Source organism: Malania oleifera, chromosome 7, assembly GCF_029873635.1.
Source record: "Malania oleifera isolate guangnan ecotype guangnan chromosome 7, ASM2987363v1, whole genome shotgun sequence".
Classification (NCBI taxonomy): Eukaryota; Viridiplantae; Streptophyta; class Magnoliopsida; order Santalales; family Ximeniaceae; genus Malania; species Malania oleifera.
Window position 1 is genome coordinate 3,474,347 of NC_080423.1, and position 24,989 is coordinate 3,499,335.

Genomic DNA, 24,989 nt, shown 5'->3' on the forward strand with positions numbered 1-24,989 from the left:
TATCTTCCAATTTCTTTTCTTGTACCAAGTTGGAACCCCGTTGATGACTTTCTAATGGACTAAAAAAAATTACATTCTCCTTGTGCCTTGCATATTTTTATTAGTCTATACCAAAGAAATTTTCTTTTAAATTTATAAAAATTTCAACCTCTCTTATCCTTTACATAGATAAGTGCCATAAACCATTAGTATTATTATTATTAGCACACGAGGACGAGCTTTAACACAGTGGCAAGGATGTTACATTCTAAGCTGAAGGTCATAAGTTCAAGTCATTGAAAAGTATCTTCAAATTTTGGAGGTACGGTGCGTACAAAAATCTCTCAAGCTTGGTCAAAATTTCTCCCCTGATCAATGATCTCCTCTTGGACTGCTGGGTACAATTATTTGGGTATGGTACATATGGGTTCAATTGGGTAACGACGAAGAAGAGAAGGAAACGGGAGGAGGTAGATGAGAGAGAGAGAACCAATCATGAGGAGAGGGAGATGTGAGAAACTAAATTTTCAATTCAACTGCATAACTGACTATTCCATTACACAAATGCAGTATTTATAATAAATAACCCTAACTAATAGAGCCAAATTAAAAATTATAAAATAACCAAAGCAGCACAAATATTCAAAACAACCCTAAACTAAAATTCCTAGGATATCCAGATCTCCTAAACAACACTAAATGCTTAATTTCTAAATCTTTGTGTAAAATATGATTGATTAAATTTACCCATACATGGTCCCCCATCATAATTCAAGGGGTATTATCGTACGAGTATTTCTGTCTCCTGTATATATTCTATTACAATAGATTTAGCCACACCCTGTACCCCAAGTTTCTTTCTCCTCTCTCTAAATATACACCTGTACCCACCTTGCAACCAAATTCCATGCTACCATGCCATCACTTCTTTCCATAAAAAAGACAACATTTCAGCATTGAATGGAGCAAACCAAACGTATGTACGAGATTGACATCTCTAAAAAGCTCCACTCAACATGAGGTTTAGGGAGGGTCAGATATATGCAGTTACAGCCTTGCCCATGCATGCAGAGCATGTTTCAGCAGCTCTAACAAGTAAACCCCGGTTGCAGTGAACCAGTCTTACCAACGTGTTCTTGCCCCCACAATTTACTCCACTGGTCACGACAAAAGTTTGAAACCAAGGTTGTTGGCTTTTTGAGTCCAACTCTGTTTTAATGCTAACAAACACAAGTGTCTCTTATGTGTATGTTTAAGTGTTGAACAGGTATAATTCAAGTTACACATAAGATCAAGAGATCATGGAAGCCAAGACAGGACTTAAAGCTTAAATCTGGCGTATTACATGATGTCAAAGAGCAAAGGAGAAGAAAAAGACTCAATATTTCTTTTGTAATTGCATTTATTTTTATTATTTGGTCTGTAATAATGCATGTATCTGCATGATATGGTTATTTACTCAGACAAGACCATAGATTGACCATAGGGAACCACAGGACTGTAGAGTGACCTTAGGGATCATCTTCGGTCGACCGACGTCGAATTTTTTGGGTTAACTCAGTTGGCCAGAGATTGACCTTAGGAGACCTAAAATTTTGGAAGGCAAACATTTTCATAAAAGCCAAAATCATACAAAAGGTTTAAATGATTTAAGGACAAAAATCGGGCTTCGGGCGACCGAACTTAGAAAGATAAAATAGTTCGGGTGACCAAACTAGCTGGAGGTCAATTCGTTGACTAAGGCTCGGGCGACCGTCCTATTTTTGAACTAAACATCACCAGGCAACCAAACTTCTACAGTCACTTTTTTCACTGTCCCCGCGCACCTGAACTTTTAGTTCAAAAATACCCCGGGCGACCGAAATGTGAAGTTCGGTAGACCAAACTGTGAACCGGGCGACCGAACCTCGAGCGTTTGGAAAATCGCCTTGGCTCAGTCACCCGAACCTTTCCTCGGGCACCCGAACTTGAAAAAGTACCTTTTCTCTTTGTCTCTGTTCGGGTGACCGTCCCTAAGGACCGGGCGACCGAACCTCTAGGGTTGCCAATTTTTTACCAAGGTAATTAAGATTAAAACTCAATCAAAACATTTCCAAAATTCCCAATAGGTCCCCAACGATCATATTTTTCGTAAAAATTATAAATACCTTTCATTTAGTTTCATTAGCAACTTTTTTAATTAGCAACTTTGATTAACTCTAAATTCTCTCTAAACCTTTATTAATCAAAGTTCCCCCAAACCAATTTTTATTACTAAAATCTCTTCTTTGGAGCAAAATTTTTTAAGCAAAACTCTCCAACTCTCTTCCACTCTTTCATTTCAAAATTACTCTTGAAGAGAGTATATTTATTTTTGGGCATTTATTTTTACATGCTTACTCTCACTTATTATTTATTTTTGAAAATCCTTTTTGAGAGTATAGTTTTGGTTTCTCCTGGTTATTTCCTTGATAAATATTTTTAGGAGAAATTATTTGCAGCATAAATATTTTATTGAGTTTAAATCCCTAGATTCTCCAAATATTTTCTATTCGCAAAAATATTTTAGGAGAACAATAATACTCATTTTTTTATACATTTTATTTGTACAAAATTATTTGATAGCACCCTTACTCTACTGAACATTATTGCATATCATATTAGAGTGCATGTATTTAGAGCTTAAACATGTACATTTCCTTCTTGTATGTTTCAGAAGCATTTTTATGTACAAAAATATTTTTTATGTATCAGTTGGGTTCATCCCATTAATTGAACTGGGGAGTCTCAACCCCGTAAGTGAGATCGGTTCGGTTCAGCCCAAAAATTGAACTGGGGAGTCTCCGCCCCGTAAAGGAGACCAGTTGGGCTCAACCTAGAATTTGAGCTAGGGTTTACCTTGTCCCGTAAGGAGAGGTTGTAACGGCTTCTGCTCCGCCCGTTTAAATGAGCAGAGACAGTATAATCCTTGAGGGGTATGCCCAAGGCAGGGACGTAGGCTGGTTTGGCCAAATCTTGATAACAAATATCATGTATCTCTTTCTCCCTATCTCATTTACTTTCCGCACTTTAATTTCAGTATGTGTATGCTTGTTCATGTTTTGTTATAACAATCTTGCATGCACACAAAATTAATTTAAATGAGATATGCAACACACGTGTATGTATGCACACATTGCTCACTTACTTTACATACATGTTTTATTTCGAATGGGATATGAGATGTGGTGAATCAGCGTAATTGTTTAAATTAGTGAAAAAGTTTTAAATGTCCAATTCACACCCCCCCCCCCTCTTGGGATCACACCAATTCCAACAAGATGCCTCCTGCTAGTATGTATACTGGAACTAGTACTTGATGTTTTCTTTTCTGCAACATACCCAATTCTCAAATGTAGCTTGAAACTTGCAGACCTTACACTTGCATCAATCATTCACTAGCATCTTCAATTAAGAATAACACTCAAGAATTTTGCTTTTTTTTTTTTAAACCTACATAGGTGCCTCCAATATCAAGGCCTCTGTTTGGATGGCAGCCCTTGTTATTTGTCATAGAGTTGAAGAAAGCATTCAATATTGTCCCATGCTGCAGTATATGCATGATGTGCATTAAAGATAGCAAAACATGTATCGACCATACCGTTACTTGCCCTTCCAAAATTTTTGATAAATAAATTTATTGAAGAGTGGGAATAAATAAAACCAAACAAAAGGAAAGACAAGGAATCCCTCCAAAAATACCGCCATTCAAATAGTTAGCACAGGTTTGTATCTTCAATTAATCAAGGATGAGTAGGAAAAACTTAGTAGTCAAACTTTCTAGCTTACAGTTAACAATGTGTGGGAGCCTTGGGGGGTAAGGTTTAGCATGCACCAAAATTCCTGGGAAAAGAGAACTTTTAAGGATGCATTTTCTAGCTTAAAGGAGATAATTCCCAGATTCAAAACTGTCGCTTAACAAGCAAAATTCAAGTAACTATTTTTCATACACCAACAAAGATTGACCAACAATTCTTTCCTTTATCCCTCAAAAGGAATGTAAAATACGAAATTGAGTTTGCCGGACGTGGAAACAATCAACTACACATAGAAGTTTGTACTTTAGTAGAGAATAACACCCTGTTATAGTTTAGTCATCAATAACACCCATGATCAATCCAATCATAGGAAAAGATTAAATGTAATAAAACTACCAACCTTTGCACATCTCCTTCTATGGTAACTGCCAAACAGTGGCTGTCCCCACAAGCAATTTGCTTTATCCTCAAGCCATATAATGCTTTAACTGGTTGTGGTGTAAACAAATCACTTGAATTGCCATGGCCCAACCTCCCAAAATCACCCCTGGAACATCAGTAAGAGCACAAAATGCTTACAAGCTACAAAAGAATTAATCTGACAATGAAAACATTCAACCACGTTCATGACCTCAACAAGAAAAGCATATTAACTGCTCAAAGTTTGATAACATGAAATAAAGGTTAAAAGGCATATTATAATGCAGTGCAGTAGTTAATTGGCTTGGGTTCATTCCATGTAACGGTCTACACAGTAGCAATGTACCTACTGGTTACTCATGAAATATAGATTAATATATATACATTAGTGACTTCTAAAATAAACCTACTTCTACAGTTTGAAACAAGATATTAATAAATGATGATTCACATGCAGCTATGAGCTCAATAGTCAATGTAAGCCATCAATCAATAAATTTGGAAGGAACTTAAATCAAATCCACAACTGACAGTATCTTATGGTTCATGATATGATATTGCAGATCTTCATATCTATACACACACACACACATATATGTATCACATCTTGATGAGATTATAGCACAATATAATACATATGGTATTTAAGACATGAACACCCTTTGGCTCTTTGGAAGTTTGTTAGGTAAATTAATCGTGTAAACTTCAATAAATGAAAAAAGAAAAAAATAAAAAATAAAAGACATTCTGCTGTTGACTGCTTGTAGTTAATAATATTGAAATTTTCCTTTAACTCACCTTTAATTAAATAAAAAAATAAAAAATAAAACTTCTCTTTATGGGAGGAACACCTTGTTATATTTATTAAAATTTACAGGCATGCAGAGAATTATTTGCTTGCAGTTAATAATATTGCAATTTTCCTTTACCTCCATCTTGAGTTAAAAAAATAAAATTATTTATTGTTAAAAAATTAAATTTTAAATTTTAAAAAAATATATATATCTTCTCCTTATGAGTGAAAGAGGAACTTTACAAGCATGAAATTTCAATTTTGAAACTTGGAATTAAAAGCTTTACCATCGCATTACATTTAATATAATCTAAATTTACTAAATACAAGTGACATGTACAAAATTGAACTTATGCAACATGTTTTATCTTTTATTTTCTTACAAAATTTTTTTTTTCAAACTTAATGATGTTATATAATATTTTTACCATTTTGTTAGTTAACATCACATGATGAACCGTTTCCTTTTTTATTTTTTCTTACCAATATATCTTCTCAAAAATAGTTTTAGATATGAATTGTGAAGGAAAGAACCCCAAAGGCCACACATATACTGTCATATTATCAAAACATAATACAATCAAACAATGCATTTCAAGAAAATCATGTACAGTTTTTAAATTGATGAATTGTGCACTAAGGTAGGGAAAATATTGCATTCTTCATGTCCACCAGTTTACAATGAATTCGAAAAAATTTTCTTTTGAAGAAAAGAATGTACCATCCCCAACTAAACACTTGCAAGTGTGAATCAGAATATGCAATTGTATGATCAGCTCCACATGTGATTGATACTATTTCCTGTTCATCCAATGCACTCAATTGTGTGGGAGAGAGCCGATCTTCTGCGTCTCCATGCCCTAATTGCCCATCCTCTCCTCGTCCCCATGAGCAAACAACATTTCCAGCTGCAAAACATTGATGGCATAAAAGTCCAATTTTAGTAATTACTGTTGGCAGTCGGTGCCAGTATCACCATCAATCCAAGGCTCAAAGTTGACTTTTTTTAAAGATAAAATTTGATAATTCTACAGTTAAAATGCTTGATAATTTTTTTTCATAAGAAAAAAAAGCTTTTATTAAGAAAAGTGAAAGGTTACACAAGACAGAAGAGTGAAATCCACTCAAAAAACCTCAGCAAGACTCAATAAGTGAAAGCTCGCCAATCACTCTAGATATGAGTCGAAGGAACTCAGGCAAAACTGCCACCACCGAAGTCCAAGGTAAGTTAAGAGGACAAATAGTATCCTCAAATATTCTTGAGTCTCTAGCCAAAACTCTAACCAAAATGGGCAACACAATAGCAACTAAAGCACAATCACACAAAAACTCGCAGTCATTGCACTGCCCAAAACCCCAAAAACACAAGGAAAACTCCTCCTCCAGTCAACGAACATACCCAACACTCCCCTCCGATGCTAAAAAGGAGATTCAACAGCCTCCAAGTATAAGGACAATGCAGAAAAGTAAACTGGTCTCACAATTCTACATAGACGTATAGAACGCACACAGTGGGTAACAAAGCTTTATTAAGTCTCCTCTGCAAACAATCATTGGTATTTATCCAATTCAAAATAATGTATCAAAAAAAAGCTCAAATTCAAAAGGAATTTTGGCTTCCCAAATAAATTTTTCCAAAATAAAAAAGGAGTGCATGTTGAGGTCTGAACAACATAAGAATAAAAGATGTACCTATAACGTTTTTAAAATTCATCATTTTCAATTGATAAAGATTTTTCTTCATATTCAGTTTTTTTCTTTTTTTCTTTTTTTTGTTAGAAATACCAGTTTTCAAACTAAAATCAGCAAGTTAATGCATTAAAATTCAAGGAAAGGTGGGGGAAAAAGACAAATGACAAATGCATGCAGCAATATACTCACAGAACAAGTAAGGTAAACTATACGCAGAACTCATATATACATGTATAAAGGTGATTCCCCAATTGGTTGTCCAGTTTTGTTTCTTAAAATACCCATATTTAAATATTAGTTTTCCAAAGAATGGCAAATTAAAAAGTTAGCTAATTTTTCAGTTTTACAGCATTTTTGTAGAAGAAATGAACAATAATAAGCACTATTTGCTTGAAAAAAATATTTTTATTTTCTATTTTAAATTTTTTAAATAATTACAAAACTTCCATCTTTTTTTCCAATTTTTCTAAATTTATATAGAACAGTTAGAAAATATTTTTAAATTATTTTCTGAAATTTTTACTTCTTATTTTGCATACGGGAGCATGGAATACAAATCTTGGACTTTTGATTTGTGTGGATTATGCATTGAGTTTCTTCTAATTCCACACAAATCTAAATTCAAACCGCAAAATCCATAATCTCAAACACTACCTTACAAATTTTTGGAAAACTGAAAAATAAGTTGTTTTTTTGTAATTATCATAAAATCTATAAATAAACAATGAAAAATATTCTCTACAAGTAAACAAACTCTTATTTTCTACCTTTTTAGCATGAATGTTGGAAAAGTAAAAAATAAGTTGAAATTTCTATAATTCTTTGGAAAACTAAAACATCAAAAATCAAAAATGTTGTCCACAACTAAACGTGCCCTCAGGGTCTATGTAGTTGTGGAAACAAGTTTCATTTTCCATTCTTATTTTTTCAAAAAATTACAAAAATGACACTTTTTTCCAATTTTTCAACAGTCAGATAAAACTTGACAATTGATAAAAAGATGTTTTCTGACTTCCATATTCAGGTGTTGAAAAACTGGAAAAGAAGGTGTTTATTTTTTGTAACTCTATGAAAAATTAAGAATAGAAACAAAAATTGTTTTTCACAATTTTATAAGTATGTCCCAATTAGCTCATAACTACCCATAATTACCACAGAAATATTTCATAACTGGCTCCTAATTAACTCATTAGTAAACTCTAGATGTCTATCTAGTAACATCCTGAAATATTCCTAGACAAAATCTAAATTTCAATCAAAAAAAATTTATCGTTAGTTGACTATATTTTGTCTGTCAAGGCATCAATTTACAATATTTGATAGTAAGGTAAGAGTGAATATTAGAGACAAAAAAAAATGTAATTAAATAAGGAAAAAATGGAATAAAATAATTAAGAATTAAATAATCATATAAAAAATTAAATGATGAAATATGGCATTGTGTGTGGTTGATGCCTAATTTATAAGAACAGATAGTATAGAAGATGAAATCCAAAATTTGTCCCAAATTCATGTTTTCTTGTCACTTGGCGTCCAGACAATTAAATAGCTCAACAAAATAAAGCCAAACTCCCATATTATGTTCCCGAGAAAGAAAATCCAAACTAACACGTCTCAATTTCCCTTTCCTCTGCTACATTTTGCCCTTAGCCTTATGAAACTTGGAAATTGTTGCATACATTTTTTTTATTTTTTTATTTTTTTTTTTGCACTTCGAAGAAGCAAAGCAACGCTCTAGCTCGAAAGGCGAAACCTCTTAATCACCATTATCAAAACTTCAGCTGCTTAAAAAAAAACGAGAAATGGGCAGATACGGAGAAAGAGGAGCTTACAGAGAAGAGCGACGGAGTGACTAGCGCCGGCGGAGATGAGAAGAATATAACGAATAGGTCCGGTAACTTCAGCTTCCGTTCCTTCTCCCTCCATGCGCCTCTTCGTCTTTTTCTTCCGCTGTTGCGAATCTCTCAGTTGGATATTCCAGAATCCACCGGCGAATCTTCTGCTTCTCCAGAATGTGGTAATTGGAGGCAGCAGAAGAATTTATAGCGATAGATATGTGGCATGTGCATCCTTCCAGAGTCCATAGGAGAGAGAGACTGAGAGAGAGAGAGAGAGAGAGTGACTGTTGGGTCGTAGTGCGGGAACGACGGCATTGACTGCTAGAGGACCCTCCCCGTTCACACCAGCCCTCCGTGTGACTTCCGCTGAACCAACTTGGCGGGAGAAAATATTCACTGCGGTCGGAACACTATACAGTCGGCGGGAAAAATGATACGCTGTGGCTCATCCTAAAATACACAATAACACCTCTTAGAAACTATACCGGTGATGGTTTTACACTTCCATATTTGCGTCATGGGGCCCGTGATGACACGAACTCAAGTGTTTTTCACCCAATAGGTTCATTCTTGCTCCCACTAACTTTTGTCACACCTATGTTATCACGAGCTCACACTACTTAAGATGCTCGCACTGCTTAAGATGATGTATGTTGAAAAAAGATTTGTGGTATAAGTACAAAGTAAACTAATTTTATGAAATGTTAAATGTTTCTTTTGAGTTTTAATTAAAAGATTTTTGTAATGTCCCAATCTGATAGAGACGAACCTTATCGGACTAATGATTGACCACACAGACCAATACGTGTCCTTTTCAATATGTTTTGTCCTCACTCACACACTTCCTGATAAAATTTATCAAAAGGTCATTCATCCTAATATTATTTTAAGTCAAACACACTTAACTGTGGAGTTCTTATAAGAAAACTCCTGAAAAGAAATGTGCAATTGCTCTAATACCATTTTGTAACACCCCAATTTGGATCTGTTTAAGAGCACCGTGTCTCTCCTCCTCCACTTACACCAAACAACAAGGGGGTGGGCCTTATCGGACTGATGACTGACCCCACAGACCAACACATGTTATTTTCAGTGTGTTTTGTCCTCACTCACACATTTCCTAAGAAAACCTTCCAGAAGGTCACTCATGTCAAGATTACTCCAAATCAAGCACGCTTAACCATGAAATTCTTATGAGAAGACTCCCAAAAAGAAATATGCACTTTGTTGATATGGGTAGTAACATCTAATTCTTTTTAAACCTTTTTTCTACAGAATATCACATTCTCTGTATGAATATAGTTAAAATTAGGTTAAGAGTGTTACAACCAACTCTAATGTTTTAAATTTTCATATAATTAAGTTGAAATGGAAATTCGATTGCATCCATGCTTTAGGTAAATAGGGCATGTGTGTTGAAAATACACACACACACACACACACACACATATATATATTCATTTGTCCATTCTAACATATATACATAAAAATAAGTGTAAATTTAAATTAAAAATAGTGCGAGTTGGTCGAAAAGACACGAGATAATTAAGATATGATATTGCTCCTTTATATGATGGTAATATTAACAAATAGTATCCTTTTTGAGATAGAACCCATGTTCGCTAATAGCAATGTCATTCTATCGGTATGCCTACAAAGAAATGAATTGAGTTGTCATTATTGATGCAAAAATACAAATATAAATAACAAAATAAACATTATAAAGAAAGAATAAGAGAGGAGAAATGTTATATGTGCATGTGCTATCTCGTGTTATAAATACAACCCCTCCATTAAAGAAAACGTATTTTTGAATAAATATGATATAAATTGATGTCTCTACGAAAGAAGATAACCGCTAACTAAAACTTTTTAGAATAAGTACCTTTACTAAGTAAATACATGCTTATTACATATAGCTATCTCTATTAACCACTAGAATGTGCACTTCTTCTTATATCCAACCGTGAAAACAAAACATGATTAACTTTGAGAAGTTTTGAAACTTCTCTAATATTTCCGACAATGCAATCTCTTTAATTGAAAATTTTTAGCACGACTAGTGCGATAAAATCAATGTATTTTATGTCTGATATGATATCTTAGTTTCAATTTTCATGTATTTAAGGTATCGAGCCTGTCAAGATGTTCAAAAAATAATTATATATTCTTTTTGGTTAATTGAAGGCTCGTATACTGGTCTCAAAATTTATATTGTGATCGTTATGTAACTTATATTTCATCTCATATTTTTTTTTCATCCCTCCTAGACTTCAAACATGAAATTTTAAATTTTTGCTATTAACATGTTCTTTAAGAGACAAAAAACAACTATGATTTGTTCTAAGACTTCATTATTAAATTTTCACAATAGTAGAATCTTTTTTTTTCTAAACTAAAAATACTCAAATTTGTATTTTTTTCAAACAAAACACTTAACAATTTAAATTTTTTTTCATGATTATTTGTCCTAGCACACCAACCTCATCTCTCAAATACATCCTTTTATGTACGAAAATTTTTTAGTATATCCTGCACACTCCGATCATTGATTTAGTAGAGTCTACAATTAAAAATACATCACTAGGAAAAAAATAAAAAAAAAAACCTTATCTTACATTTGAAAGCATAATTTTTGAAGCTCAAATTTAAAGTTATTTATTAAATATTTAAAAAAAAATTCATACAAATTAAAATCGAATGCTCAAAATTCACTTGCTCAAAAGTTGTATTTGAGAGAATGAATTTTGAATATTGAACTTGAATTTGGGTGAATTTAAACAAATTTTAATACAATTTTATTATATATTTGGCTCAAATCTAATACTAATACAAAATTAATATCTCTCCAAACATAAAAAAAATATTTTAATAATGTACCAATACAAAAGTGTAGAGTTTTTTCCTAATTTAATTTAATTTTAATTTTAATTTTAAATATTTAAGAAAAGTTTTAGGTGGAACTTTATTTCCACAATGATGCGTCTAAAAAAATACTAGACCACCCAACGTTTTTTAAAGAAAATACACTTGATGGTCCAAAGTCTTTTATGAGAAAACACTACTTGGGGTAGTGTTTTTTATTTTAAAAATGCTATTTGGACCAGCGATTTTTGCATGGCCCATGTAATGTTCAATAATTGAAAATTTTATTTATTAAGGATTATTGGGATATTAAACAAATTTCAACAATTTTTTTTTTATATTAAACATCAAAATATTAAGAGTATTTAAACTCTTAAATATTTTTCATCACTTTCAATAACAATGAGTGTGCTCTAAAGTTTGTGTAATAAAACTTTAAAAAGGAGTCATGACTTATTTATGAACTCATTATCTAGAATCATTTTGTTAATTCCATTAAATTTTTTCGTACCGAAAAATATGTAGTTTTTTTTTTTAAGAAAAGAGGGCGACGCCTCCATTTATTTATTAATATACCCTCAATTTTGAAGGAAAAATATCGTTGTTACAAGATTAAACAAAATGGAGAGTATAGAAAAACCCTCCCAAAAAACCAACACCAACAACCAACCAAATTAGGTCAACAAAACTAAACATAACTAACAAAGAAGATAAGAACATAAGCACAACCAAAATCAAAACAAAATACACCAAACGAAACTCTAGAGATGAACGACCGACGAACAGAAACGAGACAAAAAATGTGCAGTTTTAGTTTATAGTAGATAAGGTTCAATAAATATTATTATGAACAAAATATAGGATATAATCTACCGAACAAACTTTACACAAATAATTTTGTCAACTCAAACTATCAAAATATTGAAGAAAATAATGATTGAAAAGAGCCCACCTACATTAATTATAAAAAATAAAATATCCAAACTGCATACACAAAAGGAAAAATGTAACAACATGACAATCTTAAATCAACAAAAATAAACTAGTTGTCGCAGTGGTAAAAAATGATTTATGTAACCGACCCCACCTGCTCGGATTTAAGGCACAGTTGTTTTTTATTATTGTTGTTGGTGGTGGTGGCAATGTCTTAGACAAAAAATGCAAGCTTCCAAACTATTTACTTATAAATAATCTTCAAAAATGAATATTTAATATTGCATATAATTTTTTCATCATTTCAATAAAGAGTAAGGTAGCCAAAAGTCAATAATAATTAGTTATTTCGAAGTGTTCAATTAGTTATGATGGGAAGTGCGCATTAATTTGAAAGATTGAAGGCAATCGTATGCTCTTTGGTTCGTTAAGTTCATCTAAGAAGTAAGAAGATACCCTAACGGCATGAGAGCTCAAGTCTTGCCAAGATAAGGGAATGAAGGTTTTGATGCAAAGGTTAGCTATATAGATCCTTTTATAACAATAACCCTAAAAGATATACATTGGGGCAAAACGAGTTTGAGTTCCAACATTTCATAGGTCAAGGCAGTTGCATCATAGTGTTCGGTTTTGCATAATGCATATTTCAACTTCTTCGAAAGTCCATAATGCTCACAGATTCATAAAATGAAGCTTTGAAAAAGCAAAATGAATTTGTTGTATGATAAATCAGTTAATTGCCTTCTTTATGTAAAGAGACTCATAAGTGAAGCACCTCGAGTTTAGATTGGCTAATAGGTTGCCTCCATTGTCTTTTGATCTAGGAAACTCATACTACTAGGAATTTTCGTTCAATCCTCAAATATTAGCATACATGCATTGCATCAAGCAGGCATTCATTTTTCAAATCAGAGTCCTAAATTTCAAGAAAATAAAAGAAATCATCCAACTTCAAAATTTGAGGCTAATGTGTCTTCGCAGTTTAACTTAGGACATCATACTTCAATGAACATTATTTTCTTATGAGGTCCTTAACAAGCCTCTTTTTAAAATTGAAATTGCATTTCCACATTACAATTAGCTCATCCGTTGCATGAGGTATAGTTCAATAATAACAATTAAGCTTAACCTCGTATGCATTAAGTAAATCATTTACATCAAGTTTGACATTTGCATTTACATAGAATTGTCACTTGCATCTAATTTAGTTTAAATTTAGTATTTCCATATGCCATTTCATTTGTATCGTATTTCACACATACATCATCATGAAAATCAAAACTAAGCATCATGTACCTACTTTGAAAGAACATTTTATTTTCATTAAATCCAACACATTCATGACATCAAAATCCACTAAAAGGAAAATATACATTCAATATCTCCTTCTCGTCAAAATTAGTGTAAGAATATCACATCACTTCATCAAGGCTTAGAAGGAAACAAAAGAAAATATTATATATAATTTGCTTCTAGCATTTCTTGCTCAAAACTGACATTGCATTTACACTTTTACCAAACAACCATCATGCTCCCTTTTACCAAACAAAATTAAATAATAATAATAATATTATTATTATTATTATTATTATTATTATTAACAGCAAAGGGACAATTTACTAAATAGGTAGAAAAGGCATGAAGGCGATGCCACCCAAGTACAACATAACAATTGAAAAAATATAAAAATTTCGGAAGAGTCTTCTCTTAAAATCAAGTATACTCATCCATGCTTGCACCTATTAAAAGAAAACAATTTTCCTTGGCAATCGATAACAGTATTTTCATAACTTTCATACAAAACTATATACATTCATACTACATCAAACTTCTGTGAAAATTTCAACAGGGTCTCCTCTTAAAATCGAGTATACCCATCAATGCTTGTATATGTTCAAAGGAAACCATTTTCATCGACAATTGATCACAGTATTTCACAACTTTCACACATAGTTATAAACATTCATACTATGCAAGAAGTATTTTTCAATTACATATACATATTAGGAAACAACAAATAATCATTCCCAATTATACAAAAATAATGCAATGAGGCCATAAGCATATGGGGGTAGCAAACAAGTCGAAACACGATGGGTGACTTATGACCCGCCCTTTTAAAATGGGTTTGGGTTTTATACAAGCCAACTCATTTATAAACAGGTCAACCCAAAATTGACCCATTTATAAATGGGTCAACCCAAGTTCGGATTGGGTCACCCATTGGGTGACTCGTCTATTTGCCTACTATATAAACACATTAACCTTACTGCCTTACACATAAAACCCTACATAGAGAACGTGGGCGAAGACAGAGATTTGGAGGCTGTCACAAGCAACGGCGAACTTCAAGTCGACGACGTCGAGGGATTCCAATGGGGAGAATGGGAATAAGAGGAAGGAGACGGTGACTATCTACTCGTCGACGACAACGGAGAGGAAGCAAGGGTTGAGGGAGGAGAAGCAGAGGGCGTTGCCAGAGGTGGTGGAGAAGACGCCGGAGAACATGGTGAGCAGTGAGCACCCGAAGAACACAGTGGGCAGTGAGCACCCTAAACTAGTGAAATGTTTAAAGGCTTCATTGCTCACATACAGCAAAATGATTCCCTCTTGCTTTTCATTTTTAATTTTTTTCTATTTTTTTTAAAGGAAAGAGTTATTTATTTCTTAAAATATCTAATGTTCTTTCCCCCACCCCACCCCCACACTCCCTCCTACAGTTCTGCATGCATCTAATCACCTATAGAAGCCAAAAGGGGCCCTCACCTCCTAAGCCATGGCATAACCATCACACAGGCGGCCATGGCTACTGCCATCCTAGTGCTGCTCAGCATGCCACCATCATCATCCTCTCATCTCTCCCTCTCTGAGCTGCATGACAAGCCACTAAGACTGCCACACCTTATACCAACAATTGTCCCTATCTATTCAAACTACCCTGTAAAGGAAATGCCTCAAGCAATATGTTGTGAGGAGATATGTATTTATAAACATTGTATCAATTACAAATATGGAACAAATATACAAAGAAAAAAAATATTTACAATTATGGAAAATTACTACAATTATATATGAAGATCACTACAATTATGGAGAATCACTAAGATCTTGGTCATAATCATAGGGATTGGATTGTACTCTAATATCCCCCCCCCCCTCAAAGTTGGTGTGGTGAAAAGAGGAAGAATGCACAACTTGCCATGATCTAATAAGAACTGTAATTTGACCACCCATTTTGTCAAAACATAAGCCAGCTGAAGGTGTGAGGAAACAAAGCCGAGACTAATAACCTTTCAAGCAACAAGTTCACGAACAAAATGAGAGTCAATATCAATATGTTTAGAGCGGCTTAGAAGCAATGAAAATAGCACTGTTGTTATCGTATAAGAGTCTAGGAGGGGAGGGGAGGATGATTTTGAGTTCTCAGAGAAGCTGAAGTGTTTAAGAGAGTTCCGCAGCAATGGAGGCAAAAGCACAATACTCAGCCTCCGCACTAGAACGGGTAGCAATAGTTTGCTTTTTAGAGCACCATGAAATTAAGTTGCAACCAAGATAAACAGCAAATTCACTTGTTGAATGACGAGGGTCGAGACAGCTTGCTCAATTGGCATCAGAGTAGCCGAGTAAAGTCTAAGAGGAATCCCGTGAGAGTTGAAGGCCATAATGATAGGTTCCTTTAAAATAACGTAAAATACGCTTCAAGGCTCTAAAGTGATCAACGGCGAGAGCATGCATATATTGACATATAGAGTTTACACTATAGGATAAATATGGTCTCATAAAAGTTAAATATTGCAAGGAACATGGTAGAGAACGAAACTATGTAACATCTGAATAGGAAGTACCAGAATCGGTGAGATGAGATCCTACCAAAACAGGAGTTGAGATTGGCTTGCAATCCACCATATCGGCTCGAGTCAACAAATCAAGCGCATATTTAGCTTGGCTGATAAAAAACCCTTGTCATTTTTAACAACCCCATTCCCCAAAATATAGTGTAAATCACTAAGGTCCTTCATGGAAAATTCTTTAGCCAGTTTATCAATGAGAGAACTCAACATAGAAGAATTGCTTCTTGTTATAACCATATCATCGACATATAGTAGAAGATAAATAACACCATGAGGACTATGATAAACAAAGAGAGAAGAATCTGCACAAATAACAATAAACCCAATACTAATTAAATATTAGTTGAAATGCTGAAACCATGCCCGAGGAGCCTGTTTAAGGCTATGAAGAGCACATTGTATGCGACAGACGAGTTGGGAATTGCGGATCAATGTTGCCTAGGGGTTGCTCCATCTAAACTTCCTCATAGAGAAACCCACGAAGGAAGGCATTTTTTTACATCAAGTTGATGTAATGGCCAATTATTCATAGTAGCAAGAGACAAAATAGTTCGAACAAAAGCAGGTCGAACAACGGGACTAAAGGTTTCGTCAAAATTAATGCCATGATTTTGAGAAAATCCTTACGCCATTAGGAAAGCTTTGTGACGCTTAATGGAACCATCGACATGTAGCTTGGTCTCAAAAATCCATCTATAACCAACAATATTATGATCAATTGGATGAGGAACTAATCGCCATGTGTTATTGTGCTTGAGAGCTGTAATTTCATCATCCATTGTTGAGAGCCATGTTGGATGCTTGACAACTGACTCACAATAATGAGGCTTTTTAACTGTAAGATGAACCTGAAACCATGTAGGAGTAGTGAAAGCACATAACGAATGAATAATGCGAGTCTTAACAATACCATCCCAAGCACGAGTGATCATTGGGTAAGTGGAGGTAGACGGTTGGACAACAAAAGAAGATGCAGGTGGAGGAACTTCCAAGGCTAGTTCAGGTGAAGAAGGATGACAGGGTATAATAGGAGGCATGATAAGGGGACTTGAATTAGCACAAGGAACACAAGTTGTAGGGTCTAGACTATGAGCTGAAGTTACACCGATGGGGAAAGGGTTGTCACTAGGAAGAAAACGGTCATAACAATAAAAGTGACATAATCAGTGTCAACCAAAGAAAGAATAATGGAGGTAACATAAGGAAAATAATCCTAAAAAAAATGAACATGGCGAGACACATAAACCCAGTTAGTCTTCTTATCCTAACAACGAAAACCCTTATGAAGATGACTATATCCAATAAAAACACGAGGAATAGGATGAAGGGATGATTTATTGGGCATATAATCACGTAGAAATGGGAAACAAAGGCAACCAAATGTACGAAGCAAAGAGTATGAAGGAACTTTACCATATAAAATTTCATGAGGAGTCTTGCCATCAATAACTGTTGAGGGGAGACAGTTGATGAGATTGCATGTCGTGGAGAATGACTCAACCCAAATATGAAGAGGTACGTGCGAATGAAACATGAGAGTGAGACTAGTTTTGGTGATATGGTAATGTTTTCTTTCAGTAATACCATTCTGATTAGGAGTATGCGGACAAGCTATGCATTGCACAATACCACACTCACGAAGAAAAGAAGTAAAACGATGGTTGGTGAATTTCGTTCCTCCATCACATTGAAAAGTTTTAATTTGATAGTCAAATTGATTAATAGCGTACTTGTGAAATTGAACAAAGGTGTCAAAAAAATATAACCTGAGCTTTAAAGGAAATAACCAATTAAAATGAGAGAAATCATCTATGAAAACACAATAGTATCCATAACTGGATGGGGAGGGAATTGGTGAGGGTCCCTATAAATCACAATGAATCCGTTCAAATAAGAAATAGCAACATTGATTGAAATAGGGAAAAGGCAGGCAATGACTTTTTTCTAATTGACAACCAAAACACGTTTTTTAATTAAAATTGCCTTTATTAGAAAATGTGATAACACCATGCTTATTCAAAGAAGAAACAATGCGAGAAGAAGGGTGTCCTAATTGTGCATGCCAAATGGCATAAGGTGCATGAGAAATACATAAAAAAATACTAGAGAAAAAACTCACATGGCCATGGTCTATAATATAGAGCCCTTTCTCACAACGCCCGACTTCCATAGTTAGTAGCCAACTAGTCCATACCGAGTATTATATTGAATTCATACAAATCTAGCACAATTAGATCAGCCGATAATACTATCCTTTGAATTTCTATTGGGTAACCCCTGAACACCCTATGATGCCTCACCACTAACCCTGTCGGTGTTGCTACTGAAAATTCAACATCTAATAAATGTGTCTTAATACCAAACAATTTAACATACCCTGCAGACATAAAAGAGTGGATGACACCTATATCAAATAAAACAATAGCTTGATATGATAAAATAGTAAAGGTACATGTCATAATGTCGTCTGCGGCCTCCGCATCTCTCGATGTCAAAACATAAACCCTTGTTGGGGCTACATTCCTCTGTTGGCCTCCACAAGGCACTTGATAACCTCCTCGGTGCGGTCTGGGAGTAGGTACGGTACCAGGTGGTGTAGGGCAATCTCGTACTAAATGTCGTAATACACCGCAACGATAGAAGATGCCTCTCCCTACTCAACACTCTCTCAAGTGTCTCTTTCCACATGTCTAACAAACAGGGTAGGTCTACACTCCCTGAACCTCATGGCCTCCTGTCTCCTACCTCTGTCCCCTGCCATAGTTACCTCTCTTTCACTGGCTCCGACTAGTTCCTTGCTGATAACCTAAAGCAGTGGACCTCTTCTTTTTTCATGCTCCTCTGCACCCATCCGCTCCCCGGCTTCAGCCACAACTACTCTGTCTACTAACTAGGCACAATTTTGCACTTTCAACACTGCTACCTGCTTATAAATTTCTTACCTTAGACCTCTTTCAAACTGCCTTGCCTTCTTTGCCTCGTCAGGTATGATGTACGAGGCGAAGCGGGACAATTCTACAAACCTCGTTGCGTACTGCTGGAACTATCCCTGCTTCAGATTCAAGAACTCCTCCAATTTGGCATCCCTAATAGTGGTTAGAAAATATCTGTCGAAGAACAAGTCTTTAAACTGGAACCAAGTCATAGCTATAGGCTCTGTTACTCCAATAATTTTATCGTACTCCACCATCTTTTAGCCTCTCCTCTCAGTTTAAAGGTGGCAAATAAAACCCTCTACTCCTCCGTGCACTGCAGCACTGCCAAAACTTTGTCTATCTCCCGTATCTAGTTTTTAATGACTGCAGGATCTGTTCCTCCTAAAAATATCGGAGGATTCATCTTGGTAAATTTCTTTATCGTGCAGACTGGCCTCCCTAGCCTCTAGAGCTCCGTTCAATCTTAACCATGACCTGCTAAGTCACACTACGTAATATTGCATCTGAATCAGCTCTGCCTACAGCGGAGGGCCCTACTCCCTCACTATTGATCGCATAAGCATTGCCACCCCCAAGGTCCATCTTGAAAAGACAATAAACATAGCTTAGGGACCCCATCCTTATAATTTATGTATCGAACCAAAACTCATATTATCCCTTCTACCTTGACATCCCTATCTTAATTCAAGATTCAACCCTACACTTCAAAAACATAACCCCGGCAATAGTTTACTATGGATTTTCTAAAATCGTCACCCCAGGAAAGACACAAAAACCACCACGAAAGTCCTACCTCCAAACTGCAAAACAAAACCTCAACTTTTTTCTCCTATGCTTTGGTATTGCTTCCATTGCACTCTATAGTCTACAAAACCTAACAACCTAGACTCTGACACTGAACTGTAACGACATGCCTATTTTTTCATATATTTTTTTCCACATAATAACATACATAATATCCAACTAAACTGTCATAGTTATTGTAACACCCCAACCCCGAGGGGTATGGGATATTAACTTTTTACTATTGATTTACAGCAGAAGCAAATAAACTCAATTATTATTAAACCATAGCACTAATTATCCATATTACAATCATTTATTTCAAAAGAATAAAAATTACATAAGCATAAATATCTGGCATCATACTAATATTTCTAAACAATCTTTATTTTTCTATCCCCACCCACATGCTTGCTAAGCCTGATTTCCAACATGCTCTTCAGAGTTATCTGAAATAAAAATATAATTGGAGTGAGACGACGCTCAATAAGTAAATAAGATTATTATAAGTGTGTGACCAAAATGAGCTTTTTAAAAATTTCGTAAAACAATATTTAATATTATAACTTCAAAACTGTCTCTAGAATAAATATAAATTTAAAAATTTATGCATAAAACTTTTACCATCAACTATAACAGTAAACTTTTATAATCATATACTATAACTGTTAAATTAAACTTTTAACTTTAAAACTATATAAATATTTAATGATAAATATACATATACTTTTCCTTATACGTTTTCTTTAGATCGTCATTTAAGCACTAGAATGATCATTTTTATGTAAATTTACACTTTTCCTTCAAATCATGAGTGACTTTGTATACGTAATTAATTATGTATAAACATATATTGTAAAAACTACCCTTAGGCCTGTTTGCCGTAAGTCATGTTTACCCCCATGACTGGGTTGTGCGGTCCGAAGACTGGACTTAGCTGGCTGGCCGACCAAACTAAATCAACATATGAAAACTTTAAGTGAGATTTTCCTTATTAAGTCCTGGTCCGGAACCAAGTGTGCACTCAGGAGAAATCCACTAACATAAATAACCACTCTGTAAACAGTGTGGGTGCACTCTGATCGTATAAACTTTAAGCTGCGGTACTGAGCATCTGTAACTTTGAACTTTCGTTGCCATAAGGAGTTTTAAAATCATGTTATTATAATTTATGCAATTTAAAATAATATCATGAAAATCTCATTTTTACTCATATTTTTATAAAAAAAATACAACGTAAAAATAAACTCATGCCATACAATTTTTGTGTTAAATATATATATATATATATATATATATAATTTTATTTTTGAATAGAAAGAAATGCTGAAAATTTACCTGAGGGGATTAGAACATTTCTTAACCCAAAAATAGATGCAAGTATATTAAAGATAGAACTGGTATAATTAAATATGCGTAAAAATAAACTCATGGAAATTTTGTGGAACTAATTAATATAATTGAAATTTACTTATAAAATAAACTCAGGTATGAATTTTAAATAAAAAAAACTAATATAATCAAAATTTACTTACCTTCTTCCTTATGAATACTGTAATTATCTCTAAAAAATGAGATCGAAAAGAGTGGGTGATTGAGAACTTATTCAAAAATTCTCTCTCCACCATAAATTCTTTCACTCACTAATCATTCTCTTCTTTGGAAAATTGTTGTGAAAAATGAAGGTTGAGAGCTCCCTATTTATAGAAAAATTTTGGAGAAGGAATGAAATTTATAAAAGTGTGGGGAGATAGGTGAAATTATAATTTTTAAAAATTAAAGAATGGGCAATGGATGGGCAAGGTATGGGTTGAGTATGAGATGGGGATGGAGGTCATGTGGGAGTGTTTGCCACCATTTTCATTAAATAAAATTTTAATTAATCACTTACCTAATTAATTAATCAATTAGTTAATTAATTATTTTATTATTTTGTTATTTTCTTAATCATTATTATCATTATTATTATCATTGTTATTAATTTTAAACCATTTTTAGTATTATTTATTTTATTATTTATTTTTGAATAAGAATTAAATTTGAATTTTGAAAACTCATGTTGGCCCCACATGGTCTTATGGGCCCCACACCACTTCGAGACCCAAACAGATCCTACGTAACTCCAATAATTCTCATACAATTTTATGAGCCCTGCACAGCTTCGAGACTCAGGTAAACCTCCACACGGCTTCGGGACTCACGTGGGCCCCACACAGTCTTGCGGGCCCCGCATATAATACTTATATTATTATTATTTTATCATATATTTTTACAAATTATGTCAGTCAAAACATTATCTTATGTACTTATTTACGTATATAAACAGCGTCTACCCTGTTTATCCTATGAAATTCCATTTTGACCAGGCTGACCTCTAGGGAGCGACTGAGCTGCAATGGTCTCTGAGCACTCGCTAAGATAAGGTCTTTCTTAGGCATCAAACATAGAATCAAGGATCCTACAGAAAACACTTCTGTATTGATATTAACTTAATGACCATTTTTATTATTTTATTATTATTGTGCTTTAATCATATATATATATATATATATTTTTTTTTTTTTTTTTTGGGTCATCACAGTTATGGTCAACTTGGACCCATGGGTACCAGGGATATATCTGTTATAAAACTCTAATACCTAAGCAGCGGAAAACATAAAATCATATACATGTCATAAATACAAGAAACCATACCAAAGTTCTACTAAATATGTCATATACATATACATACAGTCATCCGCCCAAAAGACAAAAAAGTACTCCTAGGGTCTCCACCCAAAAATCCATCTAGCCCTAACTCATCCACTTACCCAATAGACATGGTAGCTCAAATCACTACTACTGTTGTGGGGCTCTATCCGCCCTCCTACCTGGATTTCCTGAAATGTTTGTAATGCTGGGATGAGACATCACTCAGTAAGGGAGACAAATTAATATCAGTGTGTGGCAATATGAGTATTTTTCGTGATATACATATAAACAGTATATAATTCATAACTGGTATAACAGTTGTATCATAACTAAATAAAACATGATTTATCATAACATAGGGTATCACACTAAATTTATAAACTGAGAAATCATTTTATATAATCATATCATATTGAATTATTACCCAGGATAGATAGTTAGTTAGTTGTCGTCATGTCTTACCCCCCATATAATAGGGTTGTCTAACCCGAAGGCTGGACCTAGCAATGGCTAGTCGACCATGCTAAGTCAAACATACGTCTGTAAGTACAATGGATCTATTCTATCTGTGCCGGACTACCAGGTGAACTACGACACTCCCATAAAACCACATCGACTACCATCTCCCACACCCTACATAAAATGTGTGGTAGCACTGACATATTCATAATCATAAACATATAGCTACGGTGTCGTACTTCATAAAACTAAACTAAACTATCCGGGTTCTGATAAAATATAATACATTCCATATTAAACATAGTTGTATCGTATTTCTGAGTAATATTTGATGTAAACATATTTAATGATTTCTTACATATCATATGTAATCACGGCATCAATGCTGGCATAATTCATAACATAAGAATCACGGCATTTGCACCGGCATATTTCATAACGTAAAAATCACGGCATTTACACCAGCATAATTCATAATATAATAATCACGACATTAACGCCGGCATAATTCATAACGTAAGAATCAAGGCATTTGTGCCGGTATATTTCACAACATAATAAACATATATTCTTGCATTATTTAACATAATTTTTAAAACATATTTCCTATACTGTTTTTAGGATTTCCCTGAAAACTACTATATAACTTGCATATCTTGGAAAACTTATAATATTTCAATATAGCATAATTTGCATGGAAATATTATACTCATGCCACACAAATGTACATAGTCTTATAAACTTATAATAAATTTTGTAATCATATTTCCATATAAAACGTGTTAAAATCATTTTCCTGTGCTGCAGCAGTATTCTCAAACATAATTCTATATCATACATATTTCTCTAAAAAATAAATGTTGTTTAATTCATAATAATTTCATGAAAAATACCGACTTAATTTATCCCCTTACCTGACTTACTGAGAAGCCCACAAAATACTCCAAACTTACACCCGTGTGTTCCCCAACTCAACATCCTGAAATTGCATTTTTCCCAACAATAATTCAGTATTATTCTACCTAAAGCATTCTCCTCGGTCCAGAAACACCAAATAACTTATTAAGCCTAAAATAACCAACTTACCTAGATTTTGGAAAGGTGCTCAAGTTAGCCTAACAAACAATCCACTCCAGCAGACTTGAAGAGAATCTTCCCAGGAGTAGTGTGGCGGCTTCCGATCATCGAATCGGTGAAAATCGGAGCCAAAAATCTAAAAAGAAGGTAAAGGGAATGAACCTTGGAGAGAGAAAATATTTTTGCATGAAAATCTCATTGAAACCCCGAGCTTAGGATATTTATAAAGCACAAATTCGTCGGCGAGTCCATGAAGGGAGTTCGTCGATGAGCACTTACTCCTCGTCGACGAGCTTTAGACCCTAAAAATATCCCTCTCAGTAATTTCTCATCGATGAGACACGCATCCCCGTCGATGAGTCCAAGAGGCCTACTCATCGATGAGCACTCTGCACTCCACGATGAGACCCTGCTGAAACCCTTTTTAAAATTCATTTTCTCTCATTTCTTTTATTATTTAATTACTATAACTCTTCGGGTCTCTACACAAGCGGTTAAATTGGTGTCCCATTGCCAAATAGGATTCGCATAGGATAGAGTGAAAAGATAAAGTTCTAGGTCCTAGCTTGTATGGTTTTCCTTCTAGATAGCAGATTGCTAAAGGTCCAAGTATCATTATGATTTTTTGTCTAGGTAAGTTACTAAAGATGATTCTGTTAGGTGTTATTTGGTTCACAGGATCCTTTGGAATATTTGGCAATATGATGCTCATGTCATATTGTTCTCATGTTTGTTTTTAGGTTATGACGATAACACAACTTCCTAGGGAATAAAAAATTCCTCAAAACATAGGAGTCCAGTTGTTGCCCACTTAGTATCTTGTATTCTTATGGGCATCTTAATTTTAGGATTAAACTGTCCCCACTATTTTGGCCAACTTATGAAAATATGAAAAT

At 34.2% G+C, this 24,989-nt stretch overlaps 1 protein-coding gene across 4 annotated transcripts in view; it reads right to left on the minus strand.

The window, feature by feature from the left end:
* The window catches only part of LOC131160618 (ultraviolet-B receptor UVR8), a 49,073-nt gene extending 40,128 nt beyond the window's left edge, over positions 1–8,945 (minus strand). For 2 of the 4 annotated variants that reach the window (XM_058116460.1, XM_058116459.1), the window contains exons 1-3: positions 8,493–8,945; positions 5,690–5,876; positions 4,156–4,302 (exon numbers count right to left, since the gene is read on the minus strand). In XM_058116460.1, the coding sequence (XP_057972443.1) occupies positions 4,156–4,302; positions 5,690–5,876; positions 8,493–8,586 (428 nt within the window). In that variant the 5' untranslated portion in view covers positions 8,587–8,945. The remainder of the gene's footprint in view (positions 1–4,155; positions 4,303–5,689; positions 5,877–8,492) is intronic. The other 2 variants (XM_058116462.1, XM_058116461.1) reach the window with 2 other exon arrangements.
* Between the last annotated feature and the right edge of the window lie 16,044 nt (positions 8,946–24,989).